Source organism: Asparagus officinalis, chromosome 8 (genome assembly GCF_001876935.1).
Source record: "Asparagus officinalis chromosome 8, Aspof.V1, whole genome shotgun sequence".
NCBI classification, from domain to species: domain Eukaryota; kingdom Viridiplantae; phylum Streptophyta; class Magnoliopsida; order Asparagales; family Asparagaceae; genus Asparagus; species Asparagus officinalis.
In genome coordinates this window covers 113,669,978-113,687,935 of record NC_033801.1, presented here as the reverse complement: position 1 = coordinate 113,687,935, position 17,958 = coordinate 113,669,978, and the positions used below count along the sequence as shown (strand labels likewise).

Here is a 17,958-nt window from a genome sequence, read left to right as displayed (position 1 = left end):
TCTTTTGTTGAACATGAGAGCTACGCTTATATGACGGGAAACCATGAAGATCTCGCGAAGAGACTTGATGAGCAGGAGGCCATGCTCAAATCTCAGCAAGAGGCCATCAATGAACTCCTGGCCCTGTTGACTCAACTCGTCGCAGACAAGGCCAAATCTCAGAAGACAGATTCGCCACTCAGGCAAGAATCTTCCCGAAGGGAAAGAACGTCTTCGTCCCGACCTCACACAAGCAAAGGGAAGGGAAAAATGGTTGATGACACGGCTTCTGACCAAGAAGCCCACAACCTGGAATCTTCCTCTGATGAAGGAAGAGAGACGGAGTATGAGCAAAATCCTCAGTCGGCTAAAATCGAGGAATTGGAAGCCCGCCTCAATGTCATTGCTAACAGAAGCGAGCTCCAAGATGAGGGAGTTGTCAGGCCCTACCCTGCCGAATGGGACGCAGCCCCTTATCCTCCAAAATTTGAAGTCCCGACGCTACAAGCTTTTGACGGCACGGGATCACCGAACCAACATATCTATCATTTCAAGTCACAGACTGGGAATGTAATATCAAACGATGCCATACTGGCTCGATTGTTCATTGGCACCCTTAAGGGAGTTGCCTTTGAATGGTTCAGGAAACTACCTGCCGGATGTATCCAAAGGTGGGCAGATTTAGAGAGACTCTTCCTGTCAAGATTTTTTGAAAAGGATACAGAAGTCTTCATCCATACCCTTCTCGCTACTAAGCAGAAGAAAAGGGAGTCCGTCAAAGCCTTCGTTAAAAGGTTCCGAACCATGGCTCTCCGGTGTTCGTCAGGTATGACACAGTCTACCTTAGTAGAGACCTGTCGACACAACCTGCAGACCAACATCCTAGCTCGAATAGAGGTTGCAGAATGCCGTTACTGGAGACAACTGATCTCTCAAGGCGAACAGGCTCAGAAGATTATTGCCAGGATCAAAGCTGAAGAACAAAGTGGGCAAGATCAGCCCGAGCAATCGGACCAAGCCCAATCTTCTCCTGAGCAATCGGACCAAGCTCATTCTTCCCAATCAGAACCGGAAGATACTACGACCACTGAAGCTAATCCTCTTCAGTAGGATGCCGGGTCTCCAATAACTATCACGTTAACAACTACCTCTGATAGTCAAGCTCGTTAGATTGTGGCCCACTAGGCGACGTGCCATGTCTACCCTTTTTCCCCATGCACTTCCCCATGACTAGGGGTTGATTGATTTGTAGTTCATTGGATTCTGAGTAATAAATTTTCTGAGTTGTTATGTTTAATAGAATACCTCTGTCAACCACAGAATCTACCAAAACTATCACGTCCATCAACTTGTCAATCCGCTTCAATAGGATGGCAGGTCCACTAAAACTATCACGTTAATGATCACCTCTGATAGTCTGCTTTCTCCAAATTCCCCCACCAATCCTCTTCAAATAGGATGGCGGGTCTATCAAAACTATCACGTTAATGATTACCTCTGATAGTCCATTCCCTCCAAATTCTCTTGCCAATCCTCTTCAAGTAGGATGGCGGGTCTACAAAAAACTATCACGTTAACAGTTACCTCTGATAGTCAAACTCATCAGATAATGGCCTAGCAGGTGATGTGCCTCTATTTCGACTTCATGGATAGTGCCTCACTAGGCAATGTGCCTTGTCTACCTCTTTTTATTCCCTTGCTAAGTCTTAATCAAGACTGGGGGTTGGTTATTTGGAATCCATTGGATTAAGAGTAACGAATCTTTCACATCGTCGAGTTAACATTACACTTCTGACGATTATCATCCCCACAGAGTATGCATTCAACTTGCATCACCCCCAATTTGTCACGTTAACACTATACCTCTGACAACAATCAACTTATCAATCCTCGTCAATAGGATGATAAGTCCCTAAAATTGCTCAAATCGTGATCTTCCCCAGCAAGACACTAAGTCTTCAAAATCAAATTCAAATCACAGGTATCAAAACTCATTGTTCCTGATGATAAACTCATTTAGCAAGTTTCCCCAGCGAGACGCTAATTCCTAAAATCTTGTGCAAGTAACAAGAATATATTCCTGTCAAGTTAACATCAAACCTCTGACAAAATCCACTTATCAATCCTCATCAATAGGATGATAAGTCCACAAAGTTGCTCCAATCTCAACAGCATCCTGTCACGTTAACACCAAACCTCTGACAATCAACTTATCAATCCTCTTCAATAGGATGATAAGTCCCCAAAGTTGCTCTAATCGCAACATCCTCCTATCACGTTAACATCAAACCTCTGATAATCCACTTATCAATCCTCGTCAATAGGATGATAAGTCTACAAAGTTGCTCCAATCGCAACATCCTCTGTCACGTTAACATCAAACCTCTGACAATCCACTTATCAATCCTCGTCAATAGGATGATAAGTCCACAAAGTTGCTCCAATCGCAACATCATCCTGTCACGTTAACACTAAACCTCTGACAATCCACTTATCAATCCTCGTCAAAAGGATGATAAGTCCACAAAGTTGCTCCAAATCGCAACATCATCTGTCACGTTAACATCAAACCTCTGACAATCCACTTATCAATCCTCGTCAAAAGGATGATAAGTCCACAAAGTTGCTCCAATCGCAACATCGTCATGTCACGTTAACACTAAACCTCTGACAATCCACTTATCAATCCTCGTCAATAGGATGATAAGTCCACAAAGTTGCTCCAATCGCAACATCCTCCTGTCACGTTAACACTAAACCTCTGACAATCCACTTATCAATCCTCGTCAAAAGGATGATAAGTCCACAAAGTTGCTCCAATCACAACACAAAATCCTGTCACGTCTTATCGACTCTCTTCAATAGAGCGATAAGCCCATAAAATACTGTTAGGTTAACATCACACCTCTAACAGTCAAACCCTCCCCAATGAACTTGTTAATCCTTTTTCAACAAGAATAGCAAGTTTTCATTATAAAATCCCCAGCAGATTAAAGATTTTCTAGAATTATCCTAGTGATAATAAAGAAAATTTCTGAATTTCACTCTAAGTGAAAACTCATGCCAAGTTAATATTACACCTCTGGCACTTCTAATTTTCTTTCAGTGTTTCGAATAACACAGGAAGAAACAGTGACAAAGTCTACGTATTCAATATCGTAGCCAGTGATTATCATTAAATTGATAATCTCTGAATCCATACATTGCATGTATGGGGAATTTTATCCCGAATCCTAAGAAGGGATAAGTCAACGCCTAATACGCGTTGCCGGTGAGTCTTTGACCGTAAAAAGGACAAAAGTCTACGTATTCAACATCGTAGCAGGTTGTTATTAATAACGCCAAAATTCATGCCTCACACGCATGGGGGACTTTATCTCGATCCCTAATTAGAGATAAGCCTACGCCTAACACGCGTTGCCGGTTAGTCTTTCACCGTGAAAAAGACACCAGGATTCATGCCTGGGGGAATTTATCTCGATCCCTAATTTGAGATAAGTCTACATCTAACACATGTTGCCGGGTAGCCTATTCCCGCAATAATAGCAAAGTCTACGTATTCAATTATCAAATCCGTTGATGGCTGAGGGTTTGCCAAAAATCCTATGCATGTTTTCAGGCCCACCAGCTTAATGGACGTGAGCCAAGACTTGAAACGAATAAGCTGAAGACAAGTCTCAAAGACTTAGTCAAAATGCATGAAAGTCACCTCCGCGTCTCACATCGAAACGCCAAGGTCATAGCCGCGTTTTAAGTCAGAACGCCATCTCACATCGAAACGTCAAGGTCAGACCAGCGTCGCAAAAACGATAACGCCGAGGTCAGACCCGCGATGCGAAGACGATAACGCCAAAGTCATAGCCGCGTTTCAAGTCAAAATGCCGAGGTTAGACCAGCGATGCGAAAACCAAACGCTAAGGTCAGACCCGCGTTACAAAAATCATGACGCCGAGGTCACACCCGGGTTTCAAATCCAAAACGCCAAAGTCAGCCTCGCGTCTCAAATTCAAAACGCAGGAGTCCACCCCCGCATTCCAGAAGCAGGATTATGACACATACATTCACACAGGCCCTATGTGACAAATCCCTTCAACCAAGATGCCTTCGAAGCGAGTGCAGAGAACGACTCCTTTACAACAAGGAATCAACAGCTCCAAGATCAGAGTTAAGATCCAAAGTATTCCGAAAATTCGTCCCAGTCAACCGCGAACTTTCGAAAACTTTGGAGGGGGTTCTGTAGGTTGTCTAAAAATCACAATAGATAGCTTATCCCCCATCAAAATACCGATGATGGAAGTTATAATCTGACGACTTCCAGAAGGCTACAATTTGAGGACTTTCACGTAGAAGGTTACAATCTGACGACCTTCACAACAACTAATGAAAGCCCCAATTCAACAGCCTTCACAATCAACATCGGGAGTTACAATCTGACGACTCTCATATTCTCAAGGAGCCAAGACGAAGATTACAAGACAATGATCTTTGCAACGCTATGACAAAACCCTGCGGGTACCCAACTCCGCGTCTCAATTCTAAGAGGCGAAGTTAGGGTCCTGAACGCCAACGTGGGTGTTTGACTCATTCAACATGAGCTGAACGGTTCTAAAATCGTTTCCCACGATTTGGGGGCGGTTACACCCCATTATGGAGAGAATTAAGGGGGCGGTTATGCCCCTTAATTCCCTATAAATAGGGTAAACTCAACTGAGTTAGGGGTTCTTTTCAGTTGGAGATTTTCTAGTTCCAAGAACTGTAAAGGGGCTTGGGGTTCGGTTCGATTTTCTTGGCTTGGATCGACCACTGGAGACAGGCTTTTGAGGAGATCGACATCATCTTCCAACGAAGATCATCTTCAACTTCAGCAATAGGGAGCCTCTGTCCTTGGCTTATTAACCGATCTTCGGTTCAAATCAACTCTTTTACAGAGTTCTTCTAAACTCGTTCAGAGTTCTTAAACTTGCCACGCAAGTTCTCCACAACGTCAAATCGTGAGGAGAAGATATCGTTCCAGTGAATCAAAACAGCGGATCGTCAACGGAGAGCAATTTCGACGCGAGCAATCGAAGGAGGCACTCCATCGCCACCGTGAAGAACCCAGTTTTAAACAAAGAGGAAGAACCAATTTCGTTCTCCTCTCTTTTGTAATCAAATTGTAATCAGAATCAAAGGAATACAAATTAATTTTCTTTATTCTCTTCTTTGCAATTTTGAAGAAGTGGTGGTGCAATCCGATGTTCATCTCACTGGAACAACTGTCGAAACTCTCGTGGTAGAGTTTGATCAAGCCAAGTTTGAGGAGGTCATCTCCTCCGGATCCCTTAGCCCCAAGGCTATGCGCAAGATCCACAAAGTCTCCAAGGAGAATAAATCTCTAACTGTTGTTGGAGTGCCGAAGAAAGTCCTCTCCTTTGGCCACAATTTGTCGAACAGCCCCTCTGCTTCGGGAGCGAGCTTAGCCTCAGGGTACTTGTTAGCATGATAGTTTTGTAGACCTTCCATCCTATTAAAGAGGATTAGCTTCAGTGATTATAGTATCTTCTCCTTCTGATTGGAAAGATTGGGCTTGGTCACATTGCTCAGGTTGATCTTACTTACTTTGTTCTTCAGCTTTGACCATGATAAATTTTTTTTTGAGCCTGTTCACCTTGAGAGATTAGTTATCTCTAGGAATGGCATTCTACAACCCTTATTTGTGCTAGAAGGTTGGTCTGTAAGTTGTGTCAATAGGTCTCCACCAACGTAGACTGTGTCATACCTATCGGACATCACAGAGCTATGTTTCAAAACCTCTTGACAAAGGCTTTAACGGACTCCCTCTTCTTCTACTTAGTGGCAAGAAGGGTATGGATAGAGACTTCTGTATCATCTTCAAAGAATCTTGACAGGAAGAGTCTCTCTAGATCCGTCTATTTTTTGATACATCCCGCAGGCAGTTTCATGAACCATTCAAAGACAACCCCCTTGAGGGTGCCAATGAATAAACGAGCCAGTATAGCATCGTTCGATATCACATTCCTAGCCTGTGACATGAGATGATAGATATATTGGTTCGGTGATCCCGTGCCATCAAAGGTTTATAGCGTCGGGACCTTAAACTTTGGAAGATAAGAGGTTGAATCCCATTCGGTAGGATATGACCTAACAACTTCCTCCTCTTGGAGCTCGCTTCTGTTAGCAATGACATTAAGACGGGCTTCCAATTCCTCCATTTTAGCCGATTGAGGATTCTGCTCCTTCTCAGCTTCTTTCTCTTCTTCAAATAAAGAGAATTCTATGTGGTGAGTTTCTTGATCAGAAGTCTCGATCACTTTTTCCTTCCCTTTGCTTGTGAAGGGTTTGGATGAAGACTATTTTCCTCTCTGGGGATATTCTTGCTTGGGTGGCGAATCTGTCTTCTGAGATTTAGCCCTGTCTGTGATGAAATGAGTCATTAGGATCCGGAGTTCATCGATGGCCTCCTGCTATGCTTTGATCATGGCTTTTTGCATATCAATTCTTCTTGCCAGATCTTCGAGGTTTCCCGTCATAAGAGCAGAGCTCTCATGTTCTATAAAAGAACTGGAGGATTAAGATTCTGCGATAGCTGAATGCTCACCATAGGAAGTAGTTCCTCTAGCCAATCTTCGATAATCGACAGGAGGAATGACTCCCTTTCAAGTTCGGGTATGTTGGTATATTCCCTCAAACTCATCCAAGATCTCTTTGAAGTTTGGAGACCGATTCGTCTCTGACTCATCAGGACTAGGGATTGATGACTTCCCTCTACCGATCATGTTGAAAGTAACTCCAAGGTATTCGCCCTCTGAAGTCTTCTTCATGCGCGAACGTCATAGTTGGTTGGTCAAAACAATGTTCGTTAATTGGTAGAACACCAACGGTTTGGCCACATGTAAGTAGCGTTGACATACCGGGAGGACTGTAGAAATCAGTCGTTCATATTGGCATGAATGAGTGACTCTTTACGTCGGTCTTTCTCTCGACAACAATTCCCACCAGTCAGAGACTTGGGATGAACCTCTCACAGAGCGTGAGGGTAGATATGGAACCCCCTGTCCGTCAGTGGATGAGACTGGTTCTTGGCAAACATGAGCTTTAAATCCATGTTGATATTTTAGAACACGACAAATCACATCGCGTTCTGAAGAAGGAACATGAGTGTCGTGTTTAGCTTGATTAACGCAAGACCGAAGTCTGCGTTTTGGTGATGAAACACAATCTTGAGATCTGTGATTTGTTTGAATAACGCACTCTTGAGAGCTGCGTTTAATTTGGTTCATGTGAAGCTCTTGTTTGGGCTCATGAACGCGTGGCTCTCATTTCATAGTAGAAACGCAAAGCTCAGAGTTGCGTTTTAGCTCACAAATGCACGGCTCGTGTTGGTTGAGAGATCGGCTTTCTCGAAGTTGTGCTCATCGTCGAGATCTTCTCCTTCGTCGAGCGACGTTCTTCTTGGCCTGTTTTAAGGCCTTTGCAGCAATGTCGTCGACGTTGATGGAGTTTGTCATCGTGATGGGCCTTTTGTGACCCGATACCTGTCGCTTTGGTGCGGGTATAGAACTTTCAACTCGGTGGACAAGTTTGGCCGAAGCTAAGTCTTCTCCTTTAGGGAGGGGACTGTATGAACAGTGCAACCCCCAGGGGAGACACTCATTTGATGAGTCGGCCATAAGTGGAGTTTTAGTCTCCTTAGAGACTTTGCGAGGATATTGCACATAACCTTGGGGCTAAGGGATCCAGAGGAGAGTAACTCGTCATACTTGGCTTGATCAAACTCTACCACGAGAGTTTCGACCGTTGTTCTAGTGAGCTTGATGTCGGATTACGCCACCATTTTTTTGTCAGAGAAGCTAGTCCCCAGCAGAGTCGCCATCTTTTGTTTGTGAAAATTTTTAAAAAGCAAACAATTGATAATCTGATTTATTGTATTATTTCTCTAAAAGAATAAATACAATCCTCTCAATACAATTTTTCTCTAACTGACTTAGAAAAAGAAATTACAATATTCTTGTATCGGATTCCTGATTTATAAAAGAGAAGAAGATCGACGGAGATCCTCCCCTTTGTTTAAGACTGGGTTCTTCACGGTGGCGATGAAATGCCTCCATTGAATGCTCGTGTCGAGTTTGCTTCTCGTTGACGATCCGACATCTTGTTTCACTAGAACGTGGTTGATTCATCTCGATTTGACGTAGAGGAGAACTTGCATGGCAAGTTTGAAAGAACTCTTGATGAGTTTAGAAACTCAGAGTGAGTTTAAAATCTGTAACGAGTTGATTTGAACCAAAAATTGGTTTATAAGCCAAGGGAATGCTCTAAGAACTTCATTGCTGAAGGAAGCTCCAAGACGATCTGCTCAAGAGATTACCGATCTCTCCTTTTTCGATCTGTTTTGATGCAAAAAGTCGATCCCTAACTCCATTGAGTTTGCCCACATTTATAAGGGGGTTAAGGGTGGTAACTGACCCCTTAATCCGTACCACCCTTAATCCGCTCCTAAGTGGGGCGGAAATCTCTCAAATTGTGAGGGAAAATGATTCCTGGAACCGTTCAGTTCGTGCTTTGAACGAGTCAAACACTAAAAATAGCATTCTGGATCCGAACTCTGTGTTTTAGACTTGAAACGCAGAGGTAGGCCTGTTTTAGGCTGAAAACACACAGGTCGTGCTGCGTTGTAAATCTAAAACGTAGAGTTGGGACGCAGAAATAAACTCTGTGTTTTGTGTCCACAAACTCTGCGTTTTTAACTGGAACGCTGAGGATGAACTATGCATTTTAAACTTGAATGTTGGGGATGACCTCTGCGTTTTGACTCTGCAACACGGGCATGACCTTTGTGTTTTGAATCTGGAATGCAGCCACGACCTCTGCGTTTTGAGTTTGGAACGCAGCCATGCCCTCTGCGTTTTAAGTTTAGAATGCAGGTATGACCTCTGCGTTTTGAGTTTAGAACGCAGATGTGACCTCTGCATTTTGAATTTTGGATGCAGAGGTGAGCCTCAGGCGGGCTTGGCAAGCTTCAGGCTAAGTCCAATGTTCAGTCGAAGTCCAGTCTTGCAGACGGACTTGAGAACATAACTTGCTGCGAAGAACAAGTCATAATTTTCAAATCGTAAGTCAGAATTGGACGAATTATATATAAAAATCGGCTATCTTGACGAGACAGAGCCATCCAAACTGACTTGAAGGGTTCGATTTGCTTTCTCCATTTCCCCAAATTCCTTACGGTTTGAGAGATATCTACGTTTTGATTTGAAGAGACCGTCAATTTATAGTCTCTTTTGCTAGAGCGTTGTAATGACCATCATCTTATAATCTTCATCTTGGCTCCTTGAAAATATAAGAGTCGTTAGATTATAACTCTCGATATTGATTGTGGTGGCTGTTGAATGAGAGCTTTTATCGGCTATTACGAAGGTCGTTAGATTGTAACCTTCATCGATCTACGTGAAAGTCTTCAAATTGTAATCTTTTGAAAGTCATCAAATTAGAACTTTTATCATCGGTGTTTGATGGGGATCAACTATTTGTTATAATTTTTAGACAGCCTACACCCACATAACAGTGGCACCCACTCTGGAGAGAGACTTTCTTCAAAGAGGGCTATTGATGTTGATGTCGAGGCAATCTCACCAATCAAAAAGAAGAAGAAGAAGAAGAAAGCAATTGCTAAAAGAAGAATTGTAGCAACAATTATAGACAAGACTCCAAACACTAGGGGAGTGCCTAACGTGTATTAGAATGCAAAACATGATGATGTTCTAATCCCTGTTCTTGCTGAGTTGGCAAGAGATGGTCTCAAGGTTGATAAGAACTTTAAAATGCATGCATACATGGTAGTTGCTGAAGAGGTAAACAAGCAATGTGAAATTGAATTCCCAAAGGAAAATGTGATGAACCATATGAAGAGCATGAAGAGTAAGTTTTTTGATATGCGAACGATCATGAACATGAGTGGTGCCGGATATGATCCAAGTACAAAAATTGTTACCATGGATCCAAATTCATTTGATATGTGGAAAAAACGTATTTATTGATATCTAATGAGTATTTATCTTGCGTTATTTTTATACAAATATATCTAGCTTACAATATTTTTCTTACATGCATTTACTATACCGGACAACAAGTGTAATAGCTCAAAGTTGAAGGACTACTTGAACACGCCTCTCACCCACTACGATGATTTGTGTACGATTGTTGATGATGACCAAGCAAGGGGAAATTACGTCAAAGATGTGGGTAAGAAACTTGCTTCTAGTCGGCTTCTTGAATTTTCTAAGGAACCAATAAATCTTTGTGAAAATGATAATGATGAGTCCCCCAATACACATTTTGAGACGGAGATACCAAGTACTAAAAATGTTAACACTCGGACTCAAAATGTGAAGTAGTCTAGTGGGGTAACTTCTACATCCAATGTCAAATCTCAATCTAAAAAGAAGAGTGGGAAGGGTAAATATGATGATTCACTAATGTGTGATCTAATCGAGTCCATGTCTCACTCAATTAAAAAACCAACATATTGTACATTGTAGTGAGAGCATGGCCAAGGCTTTGCTTGCACATGATGCTAGTTTCTTTGAGACATTATTGGACAAAGTTATGGATTTTTTGTATGACAATGAATCTGAATCTAGGAGGTTCATTATCAAGACAAAAAATTCACAGAAATTTTTCATAGATAAGATTATCCATGAAAATGGATTTGACAAAGATGATTTGACATAGAGAAGATTATCCACGATCGTGGATTTGTTTCATTCTAACTTTTGCAGTCTTATGGCCATGTTTATGAACAAGTGATGAACATGTTATGATCTTGTATTTTGATGATACAATACTTTGCTTTTATTTTCATGATGCAACTGCTACATAACTTTGTAAACTATGCTTATGATCAGGTTGTGAACTTCTTGTGGACAGGTTTGCTTTTGTTCAGCTTATGTAATTGTTCAATGTTATGTTATGATGCAACTACTACGTAATTGTTCTATGTTATGATTTCTGGTTGTGTTCTCTGTTTCTTCACTTGATGCTCCTGCCTACTTATGCTCTCTGTTTGTAAAACAGGTTATGAATAGATTATGCAACTGCCTACTTATGCCATGTTTGCAGTTTGCTTATGATCAGCATATGAACTATGCTATTCTCTAGTCTGTTGTGCTCTCAGTTCTCTTTGTTATGCTCTTTGTTTGTGCTCCAGTCTCAGCTTTAGTTTCCTGCTTTTTATCTGCTAGTTACATGCACCAATATAATGCTCTGTTTGCTGGTTACATATTGGTTACATGCACCAATTTCATGCTCTAGTTTCATGCTCATGGTTGTGCTTGTTACATGCTCTGTTTATGATTAGGCTTACGCAATATGATTAGTCTTTATCGTGTGCAGGTTATTAGTGTGCAAATGCATGCTAATTTTTCAAATATATTCTCATGAGACACGATGCTATGATATATGGTGTGGACAAGTTATAAATATATCAATCTACAGACTTTGGTGTGTATTGGTATGGCTATCTTTCAAACTTTGTGTGTATTAGTTTAGGTTTTTTGCATTAGGCAATGATGATTGATCAATCTTTGTTAATGCAGCCTATATTGTGATTTTATTATTTAGATAAGGCATACCATGATGAGATTGCAATCTAAATTACTATATAATTTTTAGATGAGGCAACCATTATGTGTAGGCAATCTATAATGCAATCACAATATTTAGGCGAGGCATCATTTACTGATAAAAAACTTTAATATAAGCCTTATACTCCATTATTTGACAATCATGAAAATTTCCTTTCATATCTCAAAACATTTTACAACTACATGGCATGTTTTTAAAATAAATGATGAGTAGACAAATTATGAGTAAAAACAAAGCACTCGTTTTCCAAGCAATCACTTGATGCTCTGTTGACTTCAATGCTTTCTTCAGCCTTTTGATTTTCATTGACTTTTTATCTTCAATAATGACTTCACTTTGTGATACTTGAGCACTATTTTTGCGATTACTCTCTTTCTCAGCCCACTGAAAGAAGTTACATTCTTTTTTTGGAAACTTAGCACAACCCCAATAATATCTCCCTTTATTTTTTCCATTTGCACACAACTTCAAAGGTGTTGGAAGCTTGCATTTTGCACTTTACTTCATATGGGTCAAAAGCTTGCTTTATCAACTTTTAGATCCATCTTTAATACAGTAGCACGATTTCCTGCAAAAAAAAAAAGCTGAAATGAACTACAATAATGCTTGTGGAATGTTGGTTGTTTTTTATGGGATTGCAACTCCTATAAAATAGTCGTTTATAGTCGTTGCTCAAGTGGGTTGTGTTGGTGATTTTATCTTCTAGGGGGTAACTTCACCACATGTATGTTTATTCACACTTTTTTAGATTCTTTCCTATTGTATGGTTTTGAATCAAACAAAAAAACTCAAGAAAAGCTTGCTATGATGTTGGTTTTCTTAACAAGCATGAGTTTTGGATATGCTTTCCTATTTTTCACTTTATCATTCCATATCAAATACAAGTTATGGATTCTTTTGAGATCCAAATAATTTTTTCGATATAGTTTTTTGTGAGGGAATCCATTTTTATTATTTTATGGAAATGAACCAAATAGCCCCTAAGTTGATTTCACCGGTTCATGTGCTATAGATGGTAAGAAATAACAACTAGGCATGTCCATCCGGCCCGGCCCGGTCCGACCTGGTCCCTGAAAACCGAGCCCGGGCCGGGAAAAACCGGAGTCCGGCCCGATGTCCCCCGGCCGGGCTTCGGCCCGGCCCGGGTTTTTTGGGTTTTTTTTAATTTTTTTTAAATTTTTTAAAAATCAATTTAAAATTTAAAATATACATAAAAAATTACAGAAAATTATAGAAAATAAAAATACAAATAAAAATAATCATATTATTAATAACTTGAAATAACATAAATTACAAATGTAAAAAATTATAAAAACAAAAGATGATAAAAATAACTTCTTTATTAATAACCAGTAAATCTTTTACAAGTATAAATTTATTTCGGAATTCGTCGCATCACAATAGATGAGTACATCCCAACTAGGTTGGCACCTATCACCTATATCACTATCATTTGTAATTGTTTCCAAAATAATTCTTTACAAATTTAAAGCTAATAAATAAAAATTACAATTTGATGAATATTGTTTAATCTTTATATCTATCTGCTAGTCTCAACTCTTCAAATTTATCTTCTATTCCACCCATCCGATCGATGCCTTGCGTTCGCTTATCGTACCTTCACCAATCTTGTAAGCACATCACCACTTGTACAATATACGGATCTAAGCATGTCCTGTGGTCATCGATCAAACGTCCTGCTGTGCTGAAGGCGGATTCCGAAGCTACCGTCAAAATCTGCACTGTTAGTAAGTCACGAACCATGGTGGAAAGTATAAGATATGAAATTGATCCATATACTCTCCACCATTGTAAAATATCTAAAGCATTTCTTTGACATTAACTAAAGAAGCAGATAAATATTCATCTATTTCAGAAACCTCCAACGATGATCCAAGTCCAGACCCACCAGTTAACTCAGCTACCATTGCATACCTATCAAAACTTATACTTTTACCTCAGCTGGAGCTCGAAGGCGCCGAAGCTGCAGACTGTTGTGCAGCTACACCATGTCTAGCTGTGTACTCATCATATAAGGTTTGAAAATAATTTCTAATAGCTAAATAATGAGAATTAGCAGTAATGATGGATCCATCATCTAAGTCCATAATCTGTCCGCCATACAATGATTGTAACAAACTTCGAAGGCTAATATCCTTCAAACATGGATCAATAAGAACCCCCAAACCAAAAATATGAGGAATAGGCCTAAAATACTTATTAAATTTGCTCTCCATTTGAAAAATTATACTTCCAAAAGTATCATTCATATGATATTTGTTAAAAAAAATTGAATATTTAAAATTTGTAAAGTAGCTAAAGTAATTATTGGATAATAACAACCAGATAATAACATAGTAGCATCATAAAAAACTTGTAACATCTCATTTAAATTATATATAATTGTCCATTCATCTTCAGTTATTCTATAAGTGCTACCAGAGCTAAAACTAGAAGCAAAATAATTTATAAAATTATTTATATTATGAGATGTGGGAGGCCTTTGGCCTCCCCCTCATTATCCCTCCATTCACACCCCATTATGATGGTGTAACACCCCATTAAGTGGGGGTGACTCTTGGGTACTCAACCTATTCACATTGACTATCTATAAATATACATCATAGGCCTTTGGCCTAGGTAAGGGTTTCAAACACGTTATCAGCACGAAGTGTTCTTGAATCCCTGAGCCATAAAAAAATATATATTTCCTTCCTCTTTTGCGCATTGAGATCTGGTTCGTTGCAGCGGGAGCGTTCGACGGATCATCGCAATGAGGCAGCGTTCTACGGATCTTTAGTATCGATCGTCCCTAGATCTTTGATCTAGAGGTAATTACTATAATCCGTAGAATAATATATGACAACTGGAAAACTTAAAAAAAAAATGTTACTGTTCACCGAGGGTTACTGTTCACTCGGGAATTTTTCAGTTTATTAAGCAATTTTATTGTTGTTCATCTAATCTAATTGCTTTCATTATTTGTTGGCATAACTAGTAATTAATACTATTAGTTAATTTCTATTAAAATAAAAATAAAAACAGAAATGTTTATGTGCTCATGTTGATGAAACTGGCGAGAAGTTCTGCGGCTTCTGCTAGCTTGTAAAAATTCATATATTGTGTTAAATTTGCACATTTACGCTGATAACATTTCCTATTTTCATGAATATTATTTGGTTTTGCTTAGTATTAACGGAAGTGACCATTGCTAGGGAAATGCTCTTAAATTACATATGCTTGAGAAGAAAACAGTAACACTAACAACAAGGTATTATTGTATATGTCCAGTTAACATGACATAACACATATACATTTTTCTAATGGAATGCTAAACCCTTGGTTGTTTCAGAGTTTCCATTCAGGGAACATGCATTATTTTTTTTTAATCATCACTTGTTATATTCAAAGTTCAAACTCACAATTTCTACATGATATTAAAAGTATTAAGTAGGCAGTATCGCATAGAAACAAAAAGAAGTCTAGAAAAAAAACTAATGGAATGCTAAACCCTTGGTTGTTTCAGAGTTTCCATTCAGGGAACTTGCATTATTTTTTTAATCATCACTTGTTATATTCAAAGTTCAAACTCACAATTTCTACATGATATTAAAAGTATTAAGTAGGCAGTATCGCATAGAAACAATAAGAAGTCTAAAAAAAAATTCAAAGAAAGCAAGGGTTTACTGTCCAAATTTGTTATGTCTGTTGCATATATTATTATTAAATTGCGTGGATGTTTAAATAAATAATGTTGTGGTTTTTGGATCAGCCTGTTTGTCACCAAATTTAAATTCCTTGCATTTTCTTTTCCTTCTGAGAGAGAAATTGTAGTGAGGATATAATTGTAAAAAGTCAAAGACCGGTGTATTCCATTGAAGACGAAGGCATTTTTGCAAAATACAGGGACCCCCAAGGGTTTTCCAAATTGTATTTTAATTTTATGATTTTTGTTATCTTTGGTCTGTATAATCGGACTTTGGACATTTTTTATTTTTTGGTGATGGGCTGATCCACGCAACATGTTTATTGCATGAATTTTTAATTCCTTATTATTAATTCATGTCTTTCAAATGCATAGATAAAATGGCTAAAATAGCGAGTGTTGATTTCGAAGTCCTTGACGCTGCTGGCAAGAATTATTTGAGTTGGCATGTGGACCTGAAGTTCCACTTACGTGCCCAGGGCTTATTAGCCACAATTTCAACTCCTGCTCCACCGGCTCCGGCCACTGTTACGGGTAATGCTGTAAATAATGCTGAGGTTGCTACTACAGTGATCGTCTCTGATATAGATAAGGCGAAAGCCATTATCTACATCAGGAGACATATTGATCGGACCCTGAAGGCCGAATACCTGACTGTAGAGGACCCAAAGGAATTGTGGACTGCACTTGAGGACCGATACAAACATCAGAAAGATGTAATCCTCCCACGTGCACGTTATGAGTGGGAAAACCTCCGACTTCAGGACTTTAAGTCCGTAGCTGAGTATAACTCAGCACTTCATAATATCACCTCACGCCTGAAGTTGTGTGGTGAAGAAGTTTCGGAGGAATGCATGTTGGAGAAGACTTACACATCCTTCCACGAGAAGGATGCAATCCTCATGCAACAGTACCGCGAACGAAAGTTCAAAAAATATTCTGAATTGCCCTCCACCCTTCTGATGGCGGAGCAAAACAGAGAATTGCTTTTGGCCACTCATAACCTACGCCCTGCAGGCTCAGCTCCTCTACTCGAAGCTCACATGTTTTCTTCCCAGAAGCATAAGAAAAAGCATAAGGGTAAATTCAACAAGGGGAAAGCCCCTAAGTGGCAGGCCAGATGTCCACCCCAGAAAAACAACCCGCCCCAGAGCAGCAATAGTGAGGGAAAGAAGAAGTGGAAGAAGAAGACCACTGAGTTGTCGTCCATTCCCAACACACTTGGGAGGACAAATGCCACAGATGTAGCATGACTGGACATTGGTCCAGAAACTGTCGCACTCCGCGACAACTCCAAGATCTGTATCTAACGAGCCAGAAGTCTCCTGTTGAAACAATTCTGGTGGAAAAGCAGCCGTCTACTCAGTTCACTGCTGATGACTTCGAAATGGATGATCTTCTCGACTAGATCCATGTTATCTTTATATGCATTTAAATTCTCATAGTACTTTCATCTTTAGTTCTTTACTTTCCATGTAATGCAATTTACTTTTCAATAAAGATAGTTATTTTCTTTAGATTAAAATATTGCATTCATGTTATAGATGAAGTGTGAGTGCCTTGTGGACATTGCCTCGACGCACACAATCCTTCGCGAAAGAAGCTATTTCAATAGCTTATATGATTATGACGATCCTGTAATTACGATTTCAGGACTATCTAATATAATAGAAGGATTTGGTGAAGCAATGATATTGCTCCCAAATAAAACGAGACTAATAATAAAAGATGCATTATTCTCTCAGAAATCTAATAGAAACCTCATAAGTTTCAAGGATATTCATTTAAACGGATATCACTTAGAAACCAATGAAATAAATGAGGATGAGTATTTGTATGTAACTCGTCAAAAAGATGGTTCAAAAACTATCTTAGAACGATTCAAGGGACTCCCGTCGGGTCTCTATCATACATATATTCAACCAGTAGAAGCTAACATGATTGTGCACCAGAAGTGCCATTCTTCGACGAAATTTAAACTTTGGCATAACAGACTGGGTCACCCAGGATCAGCAATGATGCACCGCATCATGAGCCAATCAAGTGGACACAACCTGAAGAACCTGAAGATTCTTCAGAAGAGTGATTACTCATGTCTATCTTGTTTTCAAGGTAAACTGATCACGAGACCTTCCCTTCTGAAAGTGGGATTAGAGTCTCCTAGCTTCTTGGAGAGAATACATGGCGATATTTGTGGGCCTATTCACCCCGCAAGTGGACCATTTAGGTACTTTATGGTACTTATAGATGCATCAACCAAGTGGTCTTACGTGTGCCTTTTGTCCACCTGTAACTTAGCTTTTTCAAAGCTATTGGCACAAATTATTAAGTTGCGGGCTCATTTTCCCGATAATCAAATCAAGAAATTACGTCTTGATAATGCGGGAGAATTCACTTCACAAGTCTTTCAAGACTATTGCCTAGCAACTGGCATCGAAGTTGAACATCCTGTAGCACATGTTCACACCCAGAACGGGTTAGCAGAATCTCTAATTAAGAGATTGCAATGGATTGCTCGTCCATTGTTGATGCAATCACAGTTGCCTGTTGAGGCTTTGGGGCATGCAATATTGCATGCAGCATCACTTATCAGAATACGGCCCTCTGGTGGCCATATTTTGTCACCAATG

The 17,958-nt window shown here is 39.8% G+C and overlaps 1 protein-coding gene across 1 annotated transcript; it reads left to right on the top strand.

The window, feature by feature from the left end:
- LOC109821740 lies at positions 15,709–16,581 on the top strand. The gene has a single exon (XM_020387902.1). It carries the CDS (start codon positions 15,709–15,711, stop codon positions 16,579–16,581), a length of 873 nt encoding a protein of 290 aa, XP_020243491.1.

Excerpts from the sequence above, each read along its gene's own strand:
- LOC109821740 (XM_020387902.1), top strand. The coding sequence starts at position 15,709 with ATGGCTAAAATAGCGAGTGTTGATTTCGAAGTCCTTGACGCTGCTGGC.